The following is an 18,636-nucleotide window of genomic DNA, read 5'->3' as shown; positions in this document are numbered from 1 at the left end:
ACTGCCCTAGTTCCTTCCTAAAATTAACTAAACTTAAAGGAACACGCCAACTTTTTGGGACTTTGGCTTATTAACTGTATTCCCCAGAGTTAAATAAGTCCATACATACCATTCTCATCTCTGTGCATGCCATAACTATCTGACGCACCCACTGTTAGCCTAAGCTTAGCACAAAGACTGGAGGTATATGGCTCCAGCTAGCCTACTGCACAATAAGTGACAAAATAACACCAACATTTTCTTATTTACATGTTGTGATGTGTATAGTCACAGTGTATACAAATAACAAAGTTACATGAGACACAGCCATATTATAAACTTATACACACTGGGGACTATATTCTCAGAAGGCGAAGGGCGGAGTGATTTGCTCGCAGGACTGGAGAAGCCCGCTGTTACGTCTGTCAACAAAACCAACGTGACTAGGAAGATGGTAGCGAACGTGACTGTTCAGGGCTCGACATTAACGCTTGTCCGCTTGTCCGGGACAAGTGGATTTTTTGAAGTGGCAAGTGAAAAATAATTGTACTTGCCCGACGGACAAGTATCCTGGTTAAAACGTCAAAACAAAAAATAACTAGGGAATCACCAAAGTGCAATAATGATTTTGCATTCAGTTAGTGCAAGTGGCGATCGATAGTGGATAATAATATAAAACGAACTGACAAGGTTGCGCTGTTGAGGCTTGCGCAGCCTCTCGAGGAGAAAATCAAAACCAAATGAGCGCCGCTCTTACAAAGAAACTCAGTTAACATACATGGTTAAAATTGTGTAACGTTAGTTTATAACATATACAGTTAAGCAACATTACACAAACAAGAGTGTTGTTTTCCTGAATACCATCACGACTGAAAATGAGACTGATTTCATACGCCAGTTCCAGAAACAATTATTTAACATTAAGTCACTTACATTTTAGATGCAATATGGACTGTTTTTGTTCTATTTCAGCAGCGAAAATAGTTCCAAACAAATATCACAGCAGAACCGTAACGCATGTCACAGCAACAGCGTGTTACTGAATGATTCAGCGTTTTAATGAATCGGTTGAATCAAAGATTCAATTACCTATTCGTAAACGACCGCCTAATTCTTGAATGAATCAGCCGTTTGAACGAATCGACTCAATGACTCACTCATTAAGACGGTCACCTGCTGCCACCTACTGGCAGTTTAGTTTCATCTTTCCAACGTTTCTTATTTGTATATACAATTTTTTTTAAATAATCTAATAATATTATTTAATGCAGTTGTAATTTTTCTGTGTAAATGATTTAATTTGATTGGTAACAGTGTCTTATTCTAATTTAATTTATAGATCAAATTAAAGAATATAAAAGGAAATCTGAAGCATATCCTATATTTAATAAGATTATGAAAAAATGCCCTTTATAAAAAGGTACAAATATGACAAATGGGCATATTTAAATATGTCAAAGCTGATTAAACACTGGTGAGAATATTGCTTCAGAATAGATTATATTTACAAAAAAAATCCGGACAAGCAAATGTTTTACTCGGACAAGTGAATGACAGATTCACTTGTCCGTGGGACAAACGTGTGAACAGGCTTAATGTCGAGCCCTGCTGTTGCATGGCTGACTGAGGAATTGTCAGAGGATTTTTACTTTGTATCAAACCAAAATCCAGAACCATATCGTTTTGAGCCAGAATACACCGACAAGGAGTTACAAACTTTGGAAGCTGATAGACAAGACGCCAAATTACCTCTGGCACCACTCATTTGTTACTGTGACAGTCAGAGCGCGTTCGTGACAACATAATAGCCTACTAACATTACAGGGGATACATGGAGCACGGGAACAACTGCAATACAGTAGTGATCAGCCTATTCATGTAATAGTGTCACTAACGTTACATTATGTATAGCTAATGACACTGTTACAGTAGGCTAGTCATCTAAAAACATAAAGGAAGTACTTACCGCAGCTGCTTGCTCTGGATATGGATCCAAACACACCTGTAGCCATCATCAAGTAGCCTACCCTCGAGTTTGCTCAGAACATTTAACCGAGGACGACTATTTTGAAAAAATTGAATTTGCCACACGGATCATAAAACGTGGGCCGAAGGATACAGCCATCCCATCGGTAGTGACAGACAAGACAAAGTGTTCCGTTATGTTTTTAGATGACTAGCCTACTGTAACAGTGTCATTAGCTATACATAATGTAACTTTAGTGACACTATTACATGAATAGTGTGGTCACTACTGTATTGCAGTTGTTCCCGTGCTCCATGTATCCCCTGTAATGTTAGTATCGTGTTGTCACGAACACGCTCTGACTGTCACAGTAACAAATGAGCGGTGCCAGAGGTAATTCGGCATCTTGTCTATCAGCTTCCAAAGTTTGTAACTCCTTGTCTGTGTATTCTGGCTCAAAACGATATGTCTATCAGCTTCCAAAGTTTGTAACTCCTTGTCTGTGTATTCTGGCTCAAAACGATATGGTTCTGGATTTTGGTTTGATATAAAGTAAAAATCCTCAGACAATTCCTCAAAGTCAGCCATGCAACAGTCACGTTCGCTACTATCTTCCTAGTCACGTTGGTTTTGTTGACAGACGTAACAACGGGGCTTCTCCGGTCCTGCGAGCAAATCACTCCGCCCTTCGCAGAAAGTGTGTAAACGTTTATAATATGGCTGTGTCTCATGTAACTTTGTTATTTGTATACACTGTGACTATACACATCACAACATGTAAATAGGAAAATGTTGGTGTTATTTTGTCACTTATTGAGCAGTAGGCTGGCTGGAGCCATATACCTCCAGTCTTTGTGCTAAGCTAGGCTAACAGTGGGTGCGTCAGACAGTTATGGCACGCACAGAGATGAGAATGGTATGTATGGACTTATCTAACTCTGGGGAATATTGATTTGGTAGGGGGATGGGGGACACACAAAATTACTTATTTTCGATATAAAAAGTGATTGTGGACTGGATATTTTTTTAACCCTTTATCACAGTCTTGGGCATGTCAAAGATTAGCAACAGCATTGGCTTTGATGCATTGTTAGTTTTTGTGCAGCATCAGATTTGAATTTTTTCTCCCTCATTTACTGTTTGTGGCTGTTTTTGCCGCATTGAATTCCATTATTACAATTTTTTTTGCTTGCAAAGCCATGACACCATACAATCATGCATTCTGATAGTGATAGATGAATCAGGTTTTCCCTGTTGGGAAAAGGTAAAATTTTTAATTTTTACTGTTGATCACCAGGATGCACCATTAACCCTTTAGATAGGCCTGTGCAAAAAAAAGGTTAGTTTCTGGCTTTTATATGGAGTATAACAGCACATAAATGAGGGAGAAAAAATTCAAATCTGATGCTGCACAAAAACTAACAATGCATCAAAGCCAATGTAGTTACTAATCTTTCACATATCCAAGATTGTGATAAAAGAAAAAAAAAAATCCAGTCCACGATCACTTTATATATTGAAAATAAGTCATTTTGTGTGTTTTTTTTCTCCAAATAAGTGATATCATTTATGAACTTGGAAAATAAAGAGTTAAAATTTTATTTTTTAACATTTAGTAGTTTATTTAGGTATTATTTAGGTTGATTAACAGATTTATGCAAAACAAATGGAAAAAATAAAAAAATTATCTGATACATTTTCAGCAGTTTAATTTAATTTCATCCTGAACATAACGAAAGGGTAGTGAATTTGAACAATACACAAGGGTTAATAAATTGAGTCATTGAGATTATTTAACATTAAGCAGAACTCTGTATGGCATCTAGTACAGCGTTACCTTGTCGAGGTTGCAATAGGTCTCCAGAGAAGGAAACTGACGAACATGTCGAGCTTTCTTTATGGCTGTGCTCAACTCCTTTACCCTCTCTTCTATCCTCTTACACTCCTTCCAACCATCCGAGAAGAGAAGATCCACAGACTTCAATTTTGACATCAACATACTCCGTCTACAAATTCCACAAAATTCATAATGAGAAGCATTATTTTCCAAGTATGTGACCTATAAAACACCACAGAATGTTTCACCTTAGTTTGTGCCTCTAAAATTCTGTCCACATACCTTTTCTGCAGAATGCTCTTTGCTTTTTCTAGGGCCTCTTCAATTTCTCTGACAATTCGAGTTCTTTCTTTTCTCAGCTGAGCATGAATACCATTGGTAAGAGTCTTAAACACACAAAACATAAGCTTCACAAATCAGCAATATCAAATATACTGTTCAAGAGGTTTAAAATCACCATTAAATCAAAATTACATTGTTTATTATAAAATGATCTCTGCACATTTTTTTTTTTTTAATTGTAATCTTTATTCAAAAACATAACTGTCTTTTGTAACATCTCTTGACAAAAATCATTTGCCCAGGCAACTGATTCCAACATAAGAATACATATTCCTACAAATTAAGCCTACATAAGATTTTTGTGCGGTTTCTCATTTTACCTGGTGAAGTGTATCAAGTTGATTCAGGTTTTCTGTTGCTTTTATGAGAGCTTCATCCAAAACTTTAACCACATCTGGCCTCTACACAAACATAAAACACACACAACTGAGCTCTAACCTTGAGCTGAGAGTGAGAATATTAATTTAACCTGATCTTAATGAAAGGATGAGACTATATACTACAATTCAAAGTCATACAAGTAGAAAGTGTCTGTACCCCTTCAGCATTCTCCTGTGGGGGGGCGGCTGCATATGAGGGTGGTGGGCTCTTAAACCTTTGAGGGTTCCGCCGGTCTCCATTGTGTCTGCTGACAATAACATTTATTTTGCAATTGCAACTTATTGAACCAATGTTTCATTAAAATATAGTTCTAAAAATGTGTCTCATGGTTTGCATAAATGTACGAAAAAAATACATTTGAAAAAATATAAAGATATTGGACTGAGAAATCAGCACTAAAACTCAGTTTGCTGTCACTCTTTTTGTTACTCTTTCTTTGCGTTCATCCGTGCTGTATAGATGAGGCCAATGATTCTGCTGTCCACCTCTAAACCATCAACTCCTTCCTCACCAATTAGGGTTTCCATCTATATGAAAACAAAAAAAAAACACTCCCATAAATAACACCACCAATTTCAAATTCAGGGCTCTTGTATTCCCTACCTACTGTGCATAAATTGGACATATTAAAGCTTACTCCAGTTTTATATAGAGATGCTCCGATCAGCATTTTTGGGGCCGATCACCGATCACCAAGATCATGATCTGCCGATGGCCGATCACAGAATGGCAGGGGAATGGCAATCTTTTATCTACAATCTTGCAGAGTTTGCACCATTTGTAGAAATGAAACCAACTCTAAATTAACTGAGTCAAGATCTTGAAGAACCACCAAGTGTTTATTTTAGAAAATGAGATAACTTAAGGCTACTGTAGGCCATCTTTCCCAAATAAATGTATATAATTATCTCACCTAAATATTTGATCATGCAGTGCATTTTTGTTTTTAAAAACAATTTTTCAGGTAGGTCTAACATTAGTATTGAGGTAAGAAATACTAAAGACATTTAATAAGAAATCAAATGTAAATTAATATTGGTCTTCCCTGAATAAATTAAATTAGATTAATCCTTACACTTAAGGTTGCAAAAGTTAGTCATTCAAGAGCAGTGAGTGTCATAAAGGTTAATCAAACAACACAGGACAAAGAGAAACTCAGAGACAGCAGCAGTTTATTCGACAGCTGTCACTTTAAGAGCGAACACGGATACGGTTACATGCAGTGTAGTCACGACGGGGTTTACGTGCATACTCGTCAAGACGGTCATTTAGTACATACATTTGTGTGTATCTGACCATTTCAGCGCAATTTGTACTCGCAAGCTTTTTGTGAGATGGCCTGTGTGTGTGTGTGTGTGTGTGTGTGTGTGTGTGTGTGTGTGTGTGTGTGTGTGTGTGTGTGTGCGTGTGTGTGACACACACGCACACACACACACAGGCCATCTCACAAAAAGCTTGCGAGTACAAATTGCGCGCGAGTGCGGTTTGAACACTGGCAAGACTTAAAAATAAATGCAAATGATAAACTTTAGTGACAATGCGACACTGCCTCGATTGTGCAAAGTGACAAATCCTGTGTCAACTGTGCAGTTCGATTTTAGAGCACATGCGATGCGCTGATGTGAAGCCATTTGAGCATTTTGAAAGGGAGAGAGAGAGAGCGCGCACGCGGTGATTCACGCGCGCTGTTTGTGAACTTAAGTTACGTCCCACAGAACGTTTTCAAATGACTGCGTAAGTTATTTAATATAGAAATATGAATTGTACCTCACCTTCAGCATTATAATTATTTTACCCGCGCTGGAAAGAGAATGAGACGGTGTCGCTGCGTATCATGCCCTAGCTCTCACGGCAGGTGCGGGTTTTATGTGTCGTCAGCATGCGATCGGTTCATGAGATCTGCCTTTTTGGAGACCGCCGATCAAATCATCCCAAAGCGATTATCGACCGATCAAGATCGGTTGCCGATCGATCGGAGCACCCCTAGTTTTATATTACTATTTTTAACATTTACAATTAAAAAACAATTTCTCTGGTATTTCTTAGTTGAATACTATTTTCTTTTTCCTTTTTAATTTATTTTTTATTGTTACTTCATTCTTTGATCATATTTAATTATTGTTTAATTGAATAATTTTTTGGGAACTTCTTATTTTTTATAACTTCTGATGGGGTATCGACATTTATATATCAGATTGCCTAGACTGAGAATATGTTTGTTTGTAAATTATTGATTAATAACAATACAAAAAACTATAAGCATATTAATAAAAGAATAAAACTATAAGAACAGCTGTATGTAATACTTTGTCATCGAGACTGAGAGGACGCTAACACTAGCAGTACCTCAAGCAGTTAAAACTAGGGCTGTAATCAACCAAAGAAAATCTTGGTCGACTGAAGTCCTGAAATTTTAGACTAAAAATGACGTTACAGAAAAAAGGTTGCATCACGTGCACCTGTGCAATATCATAGCCTATGATTTCCGAAAATATAGTACTATGTTGTCAACTAGTGATGTCATCACAAGAAACTTTTGAGGAATATACAACATAATTTAGACAATTGTTTTTGTCATATATGTAATATAATAACTGACAGACACTATCATTTCAGCCGCTCTGTGCAGCTCGAACGACAGCCCTGCACGGGCCTCAAATCTAGGCCCTAGCCCGGCCCGAGACGCTGAGGCCCTAGCCCGGCCCTGGCCTGAGACGCTGAGGCCCTAGCCCGGCCCGTGTCCGACAGCTTATCAAAATTTTCGACCCGAGTCCGACTGGAGCCTGTGTTTTTTTCCCCTATTTTTTATCCTCCCTATTACAAATTTGTTGCAGCCATTAAAATAGTTCAGTTTTGATTTTAATGTCAAAGTAGCTATATTTCGTTTCGTTTCTTTATTGAGTTAATTTAGAAAAACTTTGAAGCATTTTTTTGTTTGTTAAATTAAAGTTTTTGTTTTTTAAAGTAACGACCAAGCAGCCGACAGTGAGTTAACCACGTTTGATCAATTTAGCCTTTCAAATCAACACAAGACTTGACTTGCTTATAATAAAATCCATAGATATAAAACATTTCAAGCATCACAATGTTAGTTTAAACGTTTAGCCTAAAAAAAAAGGCATTTTTGACAAGCTGAGGCAGGCTGATGATGCTCACAACGGCGCACGCAAACATAACGGGCTACACAATCAAAAAACATGTTGGTTGTCTTACCTTACACCTCTCTACAAAATGAATATAAATTTGATCTTCAATTCCAGACCCGCGCTATATGCACATTTAACGGATGTTAAAAATGTGTTGTGAAAGCAACAAATATGAGCTGCATCATCAGCTCATTTCAAGATCAAAGACCGCAATATGAGAGAGTGACCTAAGCACTGGTAAGAGCATTTAGTCTCATTAATTTTAATGAAGATGATTGTGTTTTTGAGCATCTAAGACGTAGCATATTTTCAGTTTCACTTGCGGCCGTTTGCGTGTTGGCTTGCTTTACTCATTTGCGGCAATGCACTGCATAGCGCCACGCCCGCGTCGTATCTAACCACTGTGCGAGCCGTAGTGCTGGGCGGTATACCGGTTCATACCGAATACCGGTATTTATTTATTTTATTATACGAATTATGATACCGCAATACCGGTATATGTCGCTTAAAGTTCGGAACGCGGCGCAGCGCGTCATTGTTTTAAGAGGGGACCCATTACATTGATGCACAGTAGTGAGAGCAGTCAGAGCACAGCTGAGATCGCATTACAGCCTACAGCCTTTGGCTGAATCCTATACTCTCATTCACTGTTCCCTACGTTATCACTTTATTTGAAGGAGTGAATGAAAATGTGCGTGAAGTCGGACAGCGTTGTGTGTACATCAGCTGTACACTCGTTATTGCAGTGCGATGTGGGATAGAATGAGTGCACTCAATAACTTCCACTATGGTTTCGGACACCACTACAAAGCGCTGTCCCCTCTAAATAATGCTATATTTGAGGTTATAGGGGGGCAATTTCGGAACCAGAACCGTGTATGCGCGCATATTTCATCATGTCTTATTAAAATGAAATGTATGCACTGGTTACACTGATACAACCGTATGTCTAATCACGAACGCGCTGACACGATGGATTATTCTGCTACACAAAAGACAATGATGTAAGTTAATAAATAAACTGACAATTCAAAGAAGAATGGGCAAAAAAGTAACTGCTTTATTCTTTCTGTGTTAAACTGATGTGTGTAATTCGTTCAGAGAGTGCTCTTAAATGTATTGCAAATATCCGCGTTTCTCCTCGTTTTGGCAGTTTGTTGTTATATAGGGTTAGATTTTTAAAATGCTTTAGGTGCCCTCTTTTAATATTCAGGTGTCTGTAAGTGTGACAAAGCGTGTTGCAGGTCTGTGTTTTATTGGTTGTTGTCTCTCCACAGCATCATTTTGTGGGGCTTTGTAAACCTGTATTAACTCTATTGTGGAGTTTTTCTACAACATTCACTCGTCATGACAGTAAAACAGGGCATTCTAGTCAATCTACTGCAGTATTTACTCTCAATCAGTAGAAAATGTGATTAACACCCTGTCATGCATAGGGGAAAAAAATACCGTCATATACCGTGAAACCAATATAATTTAGAAAAATACTGTGATATACCAGGGATTTTCCTACATTGAACATTTTTTGGCAGCTGCCAAAACAAATTTTTGTCCCGCCAAAGCTTTATTTGATGAGTTATTGTGATTTATGAATGATGTAGAATAGATGCTGCGCTTGTGACTGAGTGTCAGAGAGAACGAGCAGAGAGCTCCTCCCCCGCTCGCACTCTCTCTGTCTTCAAAATAAGCGTTCTTAGCTTTCTAATATTTCACATATTACGTTAATTAAAATCAAAAGGTCGGAAGACCGAATCCATGTTGCATGTGGCGCTATCAGACAATGTTTTCCTTTAATTACCGCTGGGTGTGAATTGCGCTCAAAAACATTGACTGATTCTCTGACCAGCTGACATAAACCATACTTTCAATAAACGGGAAACAAATCCTATCCGGTTATGAAGTGTTTTCTGTGTGTTGACAAAAGTTTCGCGAAGTTCTAACAGACGGGATTCGCACACAAAGCGTCTGCTAATGTCCGATTCGCCATAATGACTCCTTTGAACCGAATCATTTTAACGACTGGTTAGATTAGAACAACTGATCTGTTCAACACTGAACTCATGAATCAGTTTAATCATTTACTCAGAACACCTGAAATGAGAACACAAGTGTGCTTACCCAATTTAGCAAGAGTGGGTGTAAGAGTTAGTTTTAATTATCCACAGTCTTTCAGCTTATTTATGTTCACAATGTGTAGTAAAATAAATAGCCTATAAATCACTTAGTTTAGACTGGAGTGAGGTGAACCCAGAACAAAGTTGTTGTTAGCTAGCTAATAATTTTATGAAGTTGTACCTATATGGCAGAAAATTAGGCTATTTGTTCATTTTTTTAATATTGATATGATTATATACCAAAACAATTATCAGTAAATAGTGTAAAAACGAGGAACAAAAACAAACATCAAGGTATCCCACATGAAAAAATACTATAGTATATTATAGTAAAATTACTATAGTGTTTTGAACCATACTATAGTAGATACTACAGTAAATTGTAGTATATTGTAGTATATTATAGTATTTACTATACTTTGTTAATTTACTGTAGTATATTTACTATAGTACGGTTCAAAAACACTATAGTATTTACTAGAGTAATTTTACTATAATATACTATAGTATTTTTTCATGTGGGATCAAAATAAGATAAGCAAAAGTTACAAACTTTCTTTGAATTTATTTAAAATGTATTGTCAGTATTGCGCTTGCAGATCACGTGGGTAGGGTACTTTTTTACTGTGCGTGCGTGTGCATGTGTGTATGGATGACCATGTCTGTCAGCCACCACTGAAGACCATTTTTGACCCAGGAAAAACCCTGTATACATTTTTGGTCATACCGTCCAGCTCTAGCGAGCCGTCTTGACAGAAAAAATGAAAGGAATGAAGTAAAAATGAAGGAAAAAGGCCCGAAACCCAGCCCGCGTTTGAGGTATGATGTGAAAATTGGCCCGAAGCCCGAACCTAGGGGAGTAAAAAAGTCGGGGCCCTTCTGGCTCGGGCAGAAATGCAGGGCTCTAGCTCGAACATAGGAGCTCAGCTCAGCTTCGTGGCAGAGACACGAATAGACTATTAACGTAAAGCTTTTACTCTTAAACACAAAAGGTGCCTTTTGTGTTTAAGAGTAAAATCTTTATGTTAATAGTCCACTTTAATAAAAAAGGAATATTTATTAAACAAGCCAGATCAAGAACACAAACTAAATAAAGTGCATAAATGAAAAATAAAGCATAGGCTCAAAACTAATACAAACATTTAGTGGGCACAGCGCATTAGGTTCCAAATAAAAAAATAAAATAGTAAAGTGCCCAAATCCAATAAATAATACTACAAATAAATTTGCAGTTTGCACAATAATAAAAGGATACTCGCAGTCACACAACACAAGTGTAGCTGTTTTTTCTCATGTGTTCTACTGCGTCGTTTTACAATGCCAAAGAGGTCTAAAGTGTGGCTACACTTTATAAAAGTGGATGTCGAGCCAGCAAAGTGCAACTTAGTTAACTCAGTTCAGTGTTTCCCCTAGGTTTACAGCTTTGGGGGGGGGGGGGGGTGTTACGGATACGTGGTGTTGCCATAGACAATTAATTTGGTAAATAAATATAAACAACGTTTATTTATACATCACACAACTATTTACAACACAACAGAGGTTGGCTTTGCTTGAGTTGTTGCTCTGGATTTTGTTGCTTTTAAGAAAAAAAAACTAATTTTTGCCTTTTTAGGTTCGTCACCTTCTCCATTGCATTTTTACATTTTTACCATTACAGTTACTACACGCAAATCCGTGTTTTTTTTTTGTTGTTGTTTTTTTGGGGGGGAATATATTTCAGGGCTCAATGCTAAGGATTTTTTTTCGGGGGTTCAAATTTTTACTTGCCCTGTCAGAATTTTCACTGACCCCACCACAAAAAAAAACGACAAATAAAATAAAATAGGCCTAGTATTGTTTTTGAGCCATATAAGCTTAATAAATAAGGTTATGACTCTAAAAACTAATATCCTAACTCATATATTTTTTTTATATTGTTAAAGACCATCAGTAATAAAATAAGAACAAATAATCAAATTATGAGCAAATGCACAAATAAATACAGCAGAACAAACATATACAAATTAAATAAACAGTTATTTTCATGTAGGTCTAAACTAGATTGTCAGGTACAAAAATAGTAATCAAATGTAAAATATCACTGCATAGTCTGCATAAAATGATATGCCACTGCATATAAATACAGATTAACCCTTATTAAAAGTTATTCAGTCAAGAGCAGTGAGTGAATTTTTTTTTTTTTGTCTTTTGATATCTCAATATTTATATAGCCAATGACGATATTTTCCGGCTTTCCATGTGTGTTCAATGTTATACGGTAGGGGGCGCTGTAGCAAATTTCCTGCACGAGAACAGAATCTCCTGATCAAAACAGCCGAAGAAGAAGGAACGTGCGCTAACATAAGCAGATGCATTATGTAAAATAACGCGATCATCACCATTAAACAGCATATAAATCACAACTGCCTAATGTTATTGAATGAAATGTCAACCCAGGACGAGACTGTCAAGCTTTGGGGTGTTGATGGACTCGATCTACAACATCTGTGTTTTGTTCATCGTTCGGACGTAACGTTAGTCTTTTACAAAAACGTGATTTTTTTTCAGCTTTATGCTCAAAATGTTGCTTTTTCATGAAACTTGCAACATTCAAGTGTTGATTAAAAAAATAATATATGAAGCTGGAATAAAACAGTGGGTCTGTTCTTTCTTTTGATATATTGCATGTTTAGATATTCTGTGGACCATTAAAACTTGTGAAAATGAGCATAAATGCTGGCGGTGACTGGCAAATTTCATGTTTACGTTCATTTAAAAGACCTAACCGACTATGTTTACGATGATACTAAACAAGACAGTCATTTTGATATAATTTTGTGTGAATATTCGCGCGCTGTGAGACGCGTGGCCGTGTGTGTGGTGTGTTGTTGCCCTTCGCGAGTATCAAACTGAGAGACACTTTCTCGTCTATGAGCGCTTGAATATTTAAATTGCCAAGGCTTAAAAATGCGCAAATGATCAGTTTCCGTGAAGATGCAGCTCTGGGAGTGTCTTTCACGCTGGCACTAAACCATCGGGCAATTCTTATTGTCGACCGTTATGACAAATATTTTTTTGTCATTCATTCAGGGGGGGCGGGGGGTCGTTTTGGGAGGGCGGGGCGCCCCCCCAAAACAATGGTAGGGGAAACACTGCAGTTAGTGAAGGCGGGATAGGCAGAATCACGCTGAATGACACACAACAGAAGCGCTCTCTCGTGTGCTCTCTCTCTCTCTCTCTGTGTCGCACGCGCGATCAGTTCTCCTTGCGCCTGAATAGTCAAATACACACGCACACAGATGTCAAAATGTCCATCGTGTGGAGTAGTATCTTGCATGAACACAGTCGGTTATGGCTTAAGTGTATGTAAACAGGTGGTTAACTGGATATGTGTCAGAATATTACATCCATGCATTAAATACCTGTCTGTCATTAATGTTAATCAAACAACTACAGATGTTAAATAAATGTATACATATTAAATAAACCTGACAAAAGATTTTTTTAAATGAACTATTGTTTTTGTAATTTGCTTCTTTGTTCTTTTATATAGCCTAATAGTGTTGTCAAAAATATATATATTTCGATATGTATCGATACTGAAATATCTGAAACGATACGATACTCCTTTTCTACAGTATCGATACCAGCTGCGCTCTCCTCTCCGACCGACAGTGAGTTGACACGCACCCGCCTCCTCTCATTCAGTCCGGTTAACCCTTTGAATACGGCGAGCACGTCGGCGCGTTCTGCTGGATTTTTCCTTAGTGTTGGTGTGACCGGTCTGAATTTCGCGCGGGATTGCACATAATTCTACTCATTCCCGCAGATTTCACGCTGGCATCTGAAGCGCACACACAAACCGTAATAAAGCCGCCTCTGACATACAAGTGCAAAAAATGAGCTCCTTTTTCCAGCTTATTAATGGTCAAATACTCTCAAAAAATATATCAATGCCCATCTAAGTGAGTATAAACATAAACACAGTCGTAAACAGTTCAGAAGAATGTGTAACAGGAACAGTGTTTGGGATCCATGCACGTCAGATCCTAAAGGGACAGCAGTTATTTTTTATTCAAACTACAAAAAGACAAACGACCACTTACTGCTCTTGACTGATTAACTTGTGGAACTCTAGTCTAATGGATTACTCTGTATTTAATTTTTAACAATGAAGATTAACCAATGTTATTTTAAATTTGCTTACTTTGTTTTTTTTATATTCAGTTTCTTACCTGAATACTGTTAGACCTAGGCCTACCAGAAAAAATAAAGCAGTCTATTTCATTTGTATCTTTATTCTGTTGTATTTATTTGTGCTATTGTTTGTAATTTGTTTATTTGTTCTTATTTTACTACTGTTTACTCGTCTTTATAAATTCAATTTAACATTTGAAATCAAGCCTCCTTGTGTTGTATGTAAGCTATTGCAACACAATTAGTTAGCAAATATGTGTAAGATAATTGTAATGGTAATTGATCAAAGTTTATATATGAGAAAAAGCTTAAAAGCTTTATCATATAACGTGTTTCTTCAGAATGCATTTTTAATTGCCTTGACTTTCATTAGACGGACAAAAAAAAAGCGAGTATCGAATATCGATACTTTTTTTTAGGTATCGTATCGAAGTTAGAAATTCCAGTATCGTGACAACACTATAGCCTAACAAAAATAACTCATATCATATTCAATTTCTCATATGAAATGCTCATATTGCCCACCCCTTGCCAACCTGCACATACCAGCTGATAAACAATGTAGTCTTGATTAGGGGTGCACCGATCCGATATTAGGATCGGATATCGGCCGCGATACTGACAAAATAGCTGGATCGGGGATCGGAAAAATTAACAGATCCACAAGCCGATCCAGGTGTTTTTTTCCGTCGCAGCAGAACCTACGTCATTCGTCAGCTTCACGTGTGTCGCATGCTAGAAGGGAGCGAGCCAGAGAGTCGGCTGTGTGGAGGAGATATTTCACGCTTGCCACGCCAACTAGTTCGTCGCTGTTTCGAGGGTATTACTGCAAAGTCAGGGTCTTTCCTGCATTGACATTTTTTTGACGGCCAAAGCCTAATTTGATGAGTTATTGTGATTTACGAGTGATGTAGAACAGATGCTGCGCTCGTGACTGAGTGACAGAGAGACCGATCTGAGAGCTCCTCCCCCGCGCGCGCTCTCTGGGTCTTCAAAATAATCAGTGTTCGCTCTCATATTTCACATATTAATCCAAATCAAAAGCTCGGAAGACCGAAACCATGTTGCACGTGACACATTCGGACAATTTTGTCCTTGAATTATCACTGGGTGTGAATTGCGCTCAAAAAACATTGACTCTTCTCTGACCAGCTGACATAAAGCATACTTTCAATAAGCGGGAGACAAATTATATCCAGTTATGAAGTGTTTTCTGTGTGTTGACATCTTTCGCGATGTTCTAACAGACGGGATTCGCACACAACGCGTCTGCTAATGTCCGATTCGTGACCTAATGACTCCTTTGAACCGAATCATTTTAACGACTGGCCAGAACAACTGATCTGTCCAACACTGAACTCATGAACTCAGTTTATTAATTTACTCAGAACGCAACTGAAATGAGAACACAAGTGTGCTTACCCATTTTAGCAAGAGTGGGTAAGAATTATTTTTAATTATCAACAGTATTTCATCTTATTTCTGTTGACAATGTGTAGTAAAATAAATAGGCCTAGCCTACAATCATTTAATCTGGAGTGAGGTGAAACCAGAACAAAGTTGTTATTAGCTAGCTGAACATTTTTATTAAATTGCATATGGTAGAAAATTAGACTATTTGTTAATTTGTAATGCTACTTTTTAATATTGATATGATTATATACCAAAACAATTATCTGTAGTGTAAAAAATGTTTGGTAACTGTCAGATTACTATTGTATGTTTGACTGTTTTTTGTTTCCACTGCTACATTTTATTTATTTAAAGAAGTTAGATTACATTCTATTTTAGATTTGAATGCACAATTGTTTTTTAAATAAATAAGAATTCAACACCTTACATACATCTGTTATTTTGTCTTAGTTATGTTTAGTTAGTAAAGTCTGGTGCCTTTAGTCTCTTCAAGGAAGGTATAAGGTGGAAGATATACAGTTAATTATTAATTCAACAATATATCGGATCGGTATCGGGTATCGACAGATACACAAAGCCCAGGCATCGGTATCGGTATCGGGACTGAAAAAGTCGGATCGGTGCACCCCTAGTCTTGATTTGGGTGGTCACTGCATTTGAAAGTTTAAAAGGGTTTTAAATCTTATAAATCAAGTAAAATGACTCAAAATCAAGTAATTTAAGCATGCCGAAGTCAACTTTAATAATATAAAATGTAATTTCCAAACGGCAAAATTGTGGCCAGTGAAAATGCTGAGTGGCTAGTAACTTTGGAAAACCACTAGCCACAGTGGCTGATGAGCAAAAAAGTTAATGTCAAACCCTGGTAGCAGGTAAGAAAGATCACCTTTTTAAGCACCCCTATCCAAAAAGCACAACCAGATGTATTAATAATGTTACCCTGAGTGAGAAGTGTTACCAGAATTTGTTTTAATTAAGGTGAAAAATAAAAGTTTTGAGTTTAATGTATTTTTCAGGAGTTTTTTAATGTATTTTGAATGTACATTTCCCCAAACCGCAAGTGTCTCCCATAATCTAACATGCAGTAGGTTGGGAAAATGTGAATACACTGCTCTTTTACAAACGATTAAAGCATGCAGTCAGAGACTGGGGACTGTCAAGCCAAATACAAGAACATTATAAAAATGCAAGGGGCCCGTATAACGCTAAAATGTCTGTAGTCATACAACTTTGGGAGAGGAACAGGCTGAAATATCAGTTATTCACAGACAGGTTTCCCCTGGCCTTTTTCTCATTTAAGTAAATCACCTGACATTCCGGACACGTGATGATGTTCTGCGGGGACTCGAGCGCGCGCAGGCATGTGTTGCAAAAGATATGACCGCACAACAGCACGTGCGGGAGATTCCCCACAGCTTCATCTTCTGGAGAGAGAAAAAACAATGCACCAGATTAATAAACTCACAATATTTACATTAGGTTTTCTAAACCATGACAAATACATAAATGTTAATTATAGCGCGTTTCTGGAACCTTCATTCAGTCACGTGTTTTCAAATTTACGCTTGTAGGATTAGATAGAATAAAAAAAAGTGTAGTAACGTAAAATACATTTTCGAGTTATCATAACATTTAAGTTTTGGTGTTTGTTACCGGGTAATGCGTAGGATGAGCCACAGATATTACAGGCAACCGCCGTCTCCGACATTTTCCACAGAATTACTGCGAGTCAGTGACCTGTTTCAGTAACTGATGAGCTCGCTCGCCAATCGACCAATCAGAATTTGTCATTCCTAGGTTTATGTCCAATCAGAACCTTCGTTACTTTCACATTGCTTGCGTCGACGTGTTACAATCCAATCAGAAGTTCCCTTTTTAATTGAGTGCGATATATGAAGATATCACCTGTTCGATTAATTTGTATTGCATAATTTACTGTAAAATAAAACGTTTTATTTTTAGTTAATATTTTGTTTGTTAATATTGTTATTCCCATAGTTTCCATTCGTCTGACGATATCAGTTTATTTATGAAGCACATTTAAAAACAACAGCTGTGGCCAGAGTAGTTAAATAATTAAAATAGCGTAATAATTAAAATTTGTTCAGTTTATTCCAGAATTCCACGCGCGTGCTTTTCTGCCGCTTTAAATGCTCGAGCTCTTTACGGCAGGATGGAATGGATTCTGACTGTCAATGTTTTTGTCTGGATTAAATCATTCTGAAAGTGAGTCCAACGATATCGTTATAGCTGTAGTGTGAACTATGCTATTCTTTAATATTGAGAACAATTTTTAGAACAATATCTTTATCGTTATCTTTATAGTTATCGTCCTTGGTGTTAACGGGCCTTTAGGATTTTTCTGTTTCAAATTTGTACCCCAAAGCAACCTACTTAACAAAACGTCCAACTTCTCCTTTTAGTACTCGTTTATAAAAACGGCATCAACATAAAGTAATTGCAGAGTTTATTTTGTAACAATGCAGAAGGTTTTGGTCTTGAGGCCCAACCTGGCCCAACCCAATCCCCCATCACCATCACAATTCATAAGCTTTTATTTACCCTGTGCATATTATATAGCCCTAAATATTAGATATTAGTGGATGCATGCGCCCTGTCTTGTGAACTGAGGTTTTTTATGATAACTTTGTGTTGCATTCTCTGTGTACATGACTATCAATTTAGTCACACTTAAACTAATATTGCACACTAGAAAATGTTATAGTGCTAATATGCAATTCTCAGGTACAAACTGTCACGTACAAGTGTGAACACCTTATATCCTGGACCTACCCTTTTAGATAGACACGTGAAATTCTCTCCACATTCTTTCTTCATCTGTTCTTTATCTTGGTACAAAATCCCTGACAACTCCCTCTTTTCTTTGCTCTTTCTGTCTGATTACATATTTACTTTAATACATTCTAGGAGTGAGTGAAATATCTTACATGTGTCTATATCTGCTGATTTCAGAAGAATTTTTTGATGATAAATGTTAATGATTTTCACCAACAATGAGAATAGGTCGATAACTCTATTGTTTATTAATCTGACAAATGAAAACACTCTAATTTAGCTGTTTCTGCCCACAGTCAAAAATAAGTAACTACATTTTTGTGACAGACATGTCTATCTTAAATTCTCAGATTATGAATAAAAAAAATGTTCCCCTCAGTTTTGATGTTGGCATAGTTACTGCATTTTCAACTTCATAGTTCAGAGGGCTGTGTTTTACTTTATTAGGTTAGCAGTATGAAGGCCTCATTTATGACATTTTTCTTT

General features: G+C 37.1%; 1 protein-coding gene across 1 annotated transcript in view; it reads right to left on the bottom strand.

Moving 5' to 3' along the window:
- rnf17 (ring finger protein 17) overlaps positions 1–17,062 on the bottom strand; it is a gene marked incomplete at both ends in the record, with an annotated part of 65,192 nt that extends 48,130 nt beyond the window's left edge. Inside the window, 7 exons of the mRNA XM_079820701.1 lie at positions 3,783–3,951; positions 4,065–4,168; positions 4,445–4,525; positions 4,662–4,749; positions 4,935–5,032; positions 16,663–16,778; positions 17,008–17,062. Coding sequence (XP_079676827.1) covers positions 3,783–3,951; positions 4,065–4,168; positions 4,445–4,525; positions 4,662–4,749; positions 4,935–5,032; positions 16,663–16,778; positions 17,008–17,062 — 711 coding nt within the window. The remainder of the gene's footprint in view (positions 1–3,782; positions 3,952–4,064; positions 4,169–4,444; positions 4,526–4,661; positions 4,750–4,934; positions 5,033–16,662; positions 16,779–17,007) is intronic.
- Positions 17,063–18,636: the final 1,574 nt, after the last annotated feature.

This window comes from Gobio gobio (genome assembly GCF_949357685.1).
Source record: "Gobio gobio genome assembly, chromosome: 7".
Taxonomy (NCBI): Eukaryota; Metazoa; Chordata; class Actinopteri; order Cypriniformes; family Gobionidae; genus Gobio; species Gobio gobio.
Note: the sequence above shows the minus strand (reverse complement) of the source record. Positions and strands in the feature narration are given on the sequence as shown.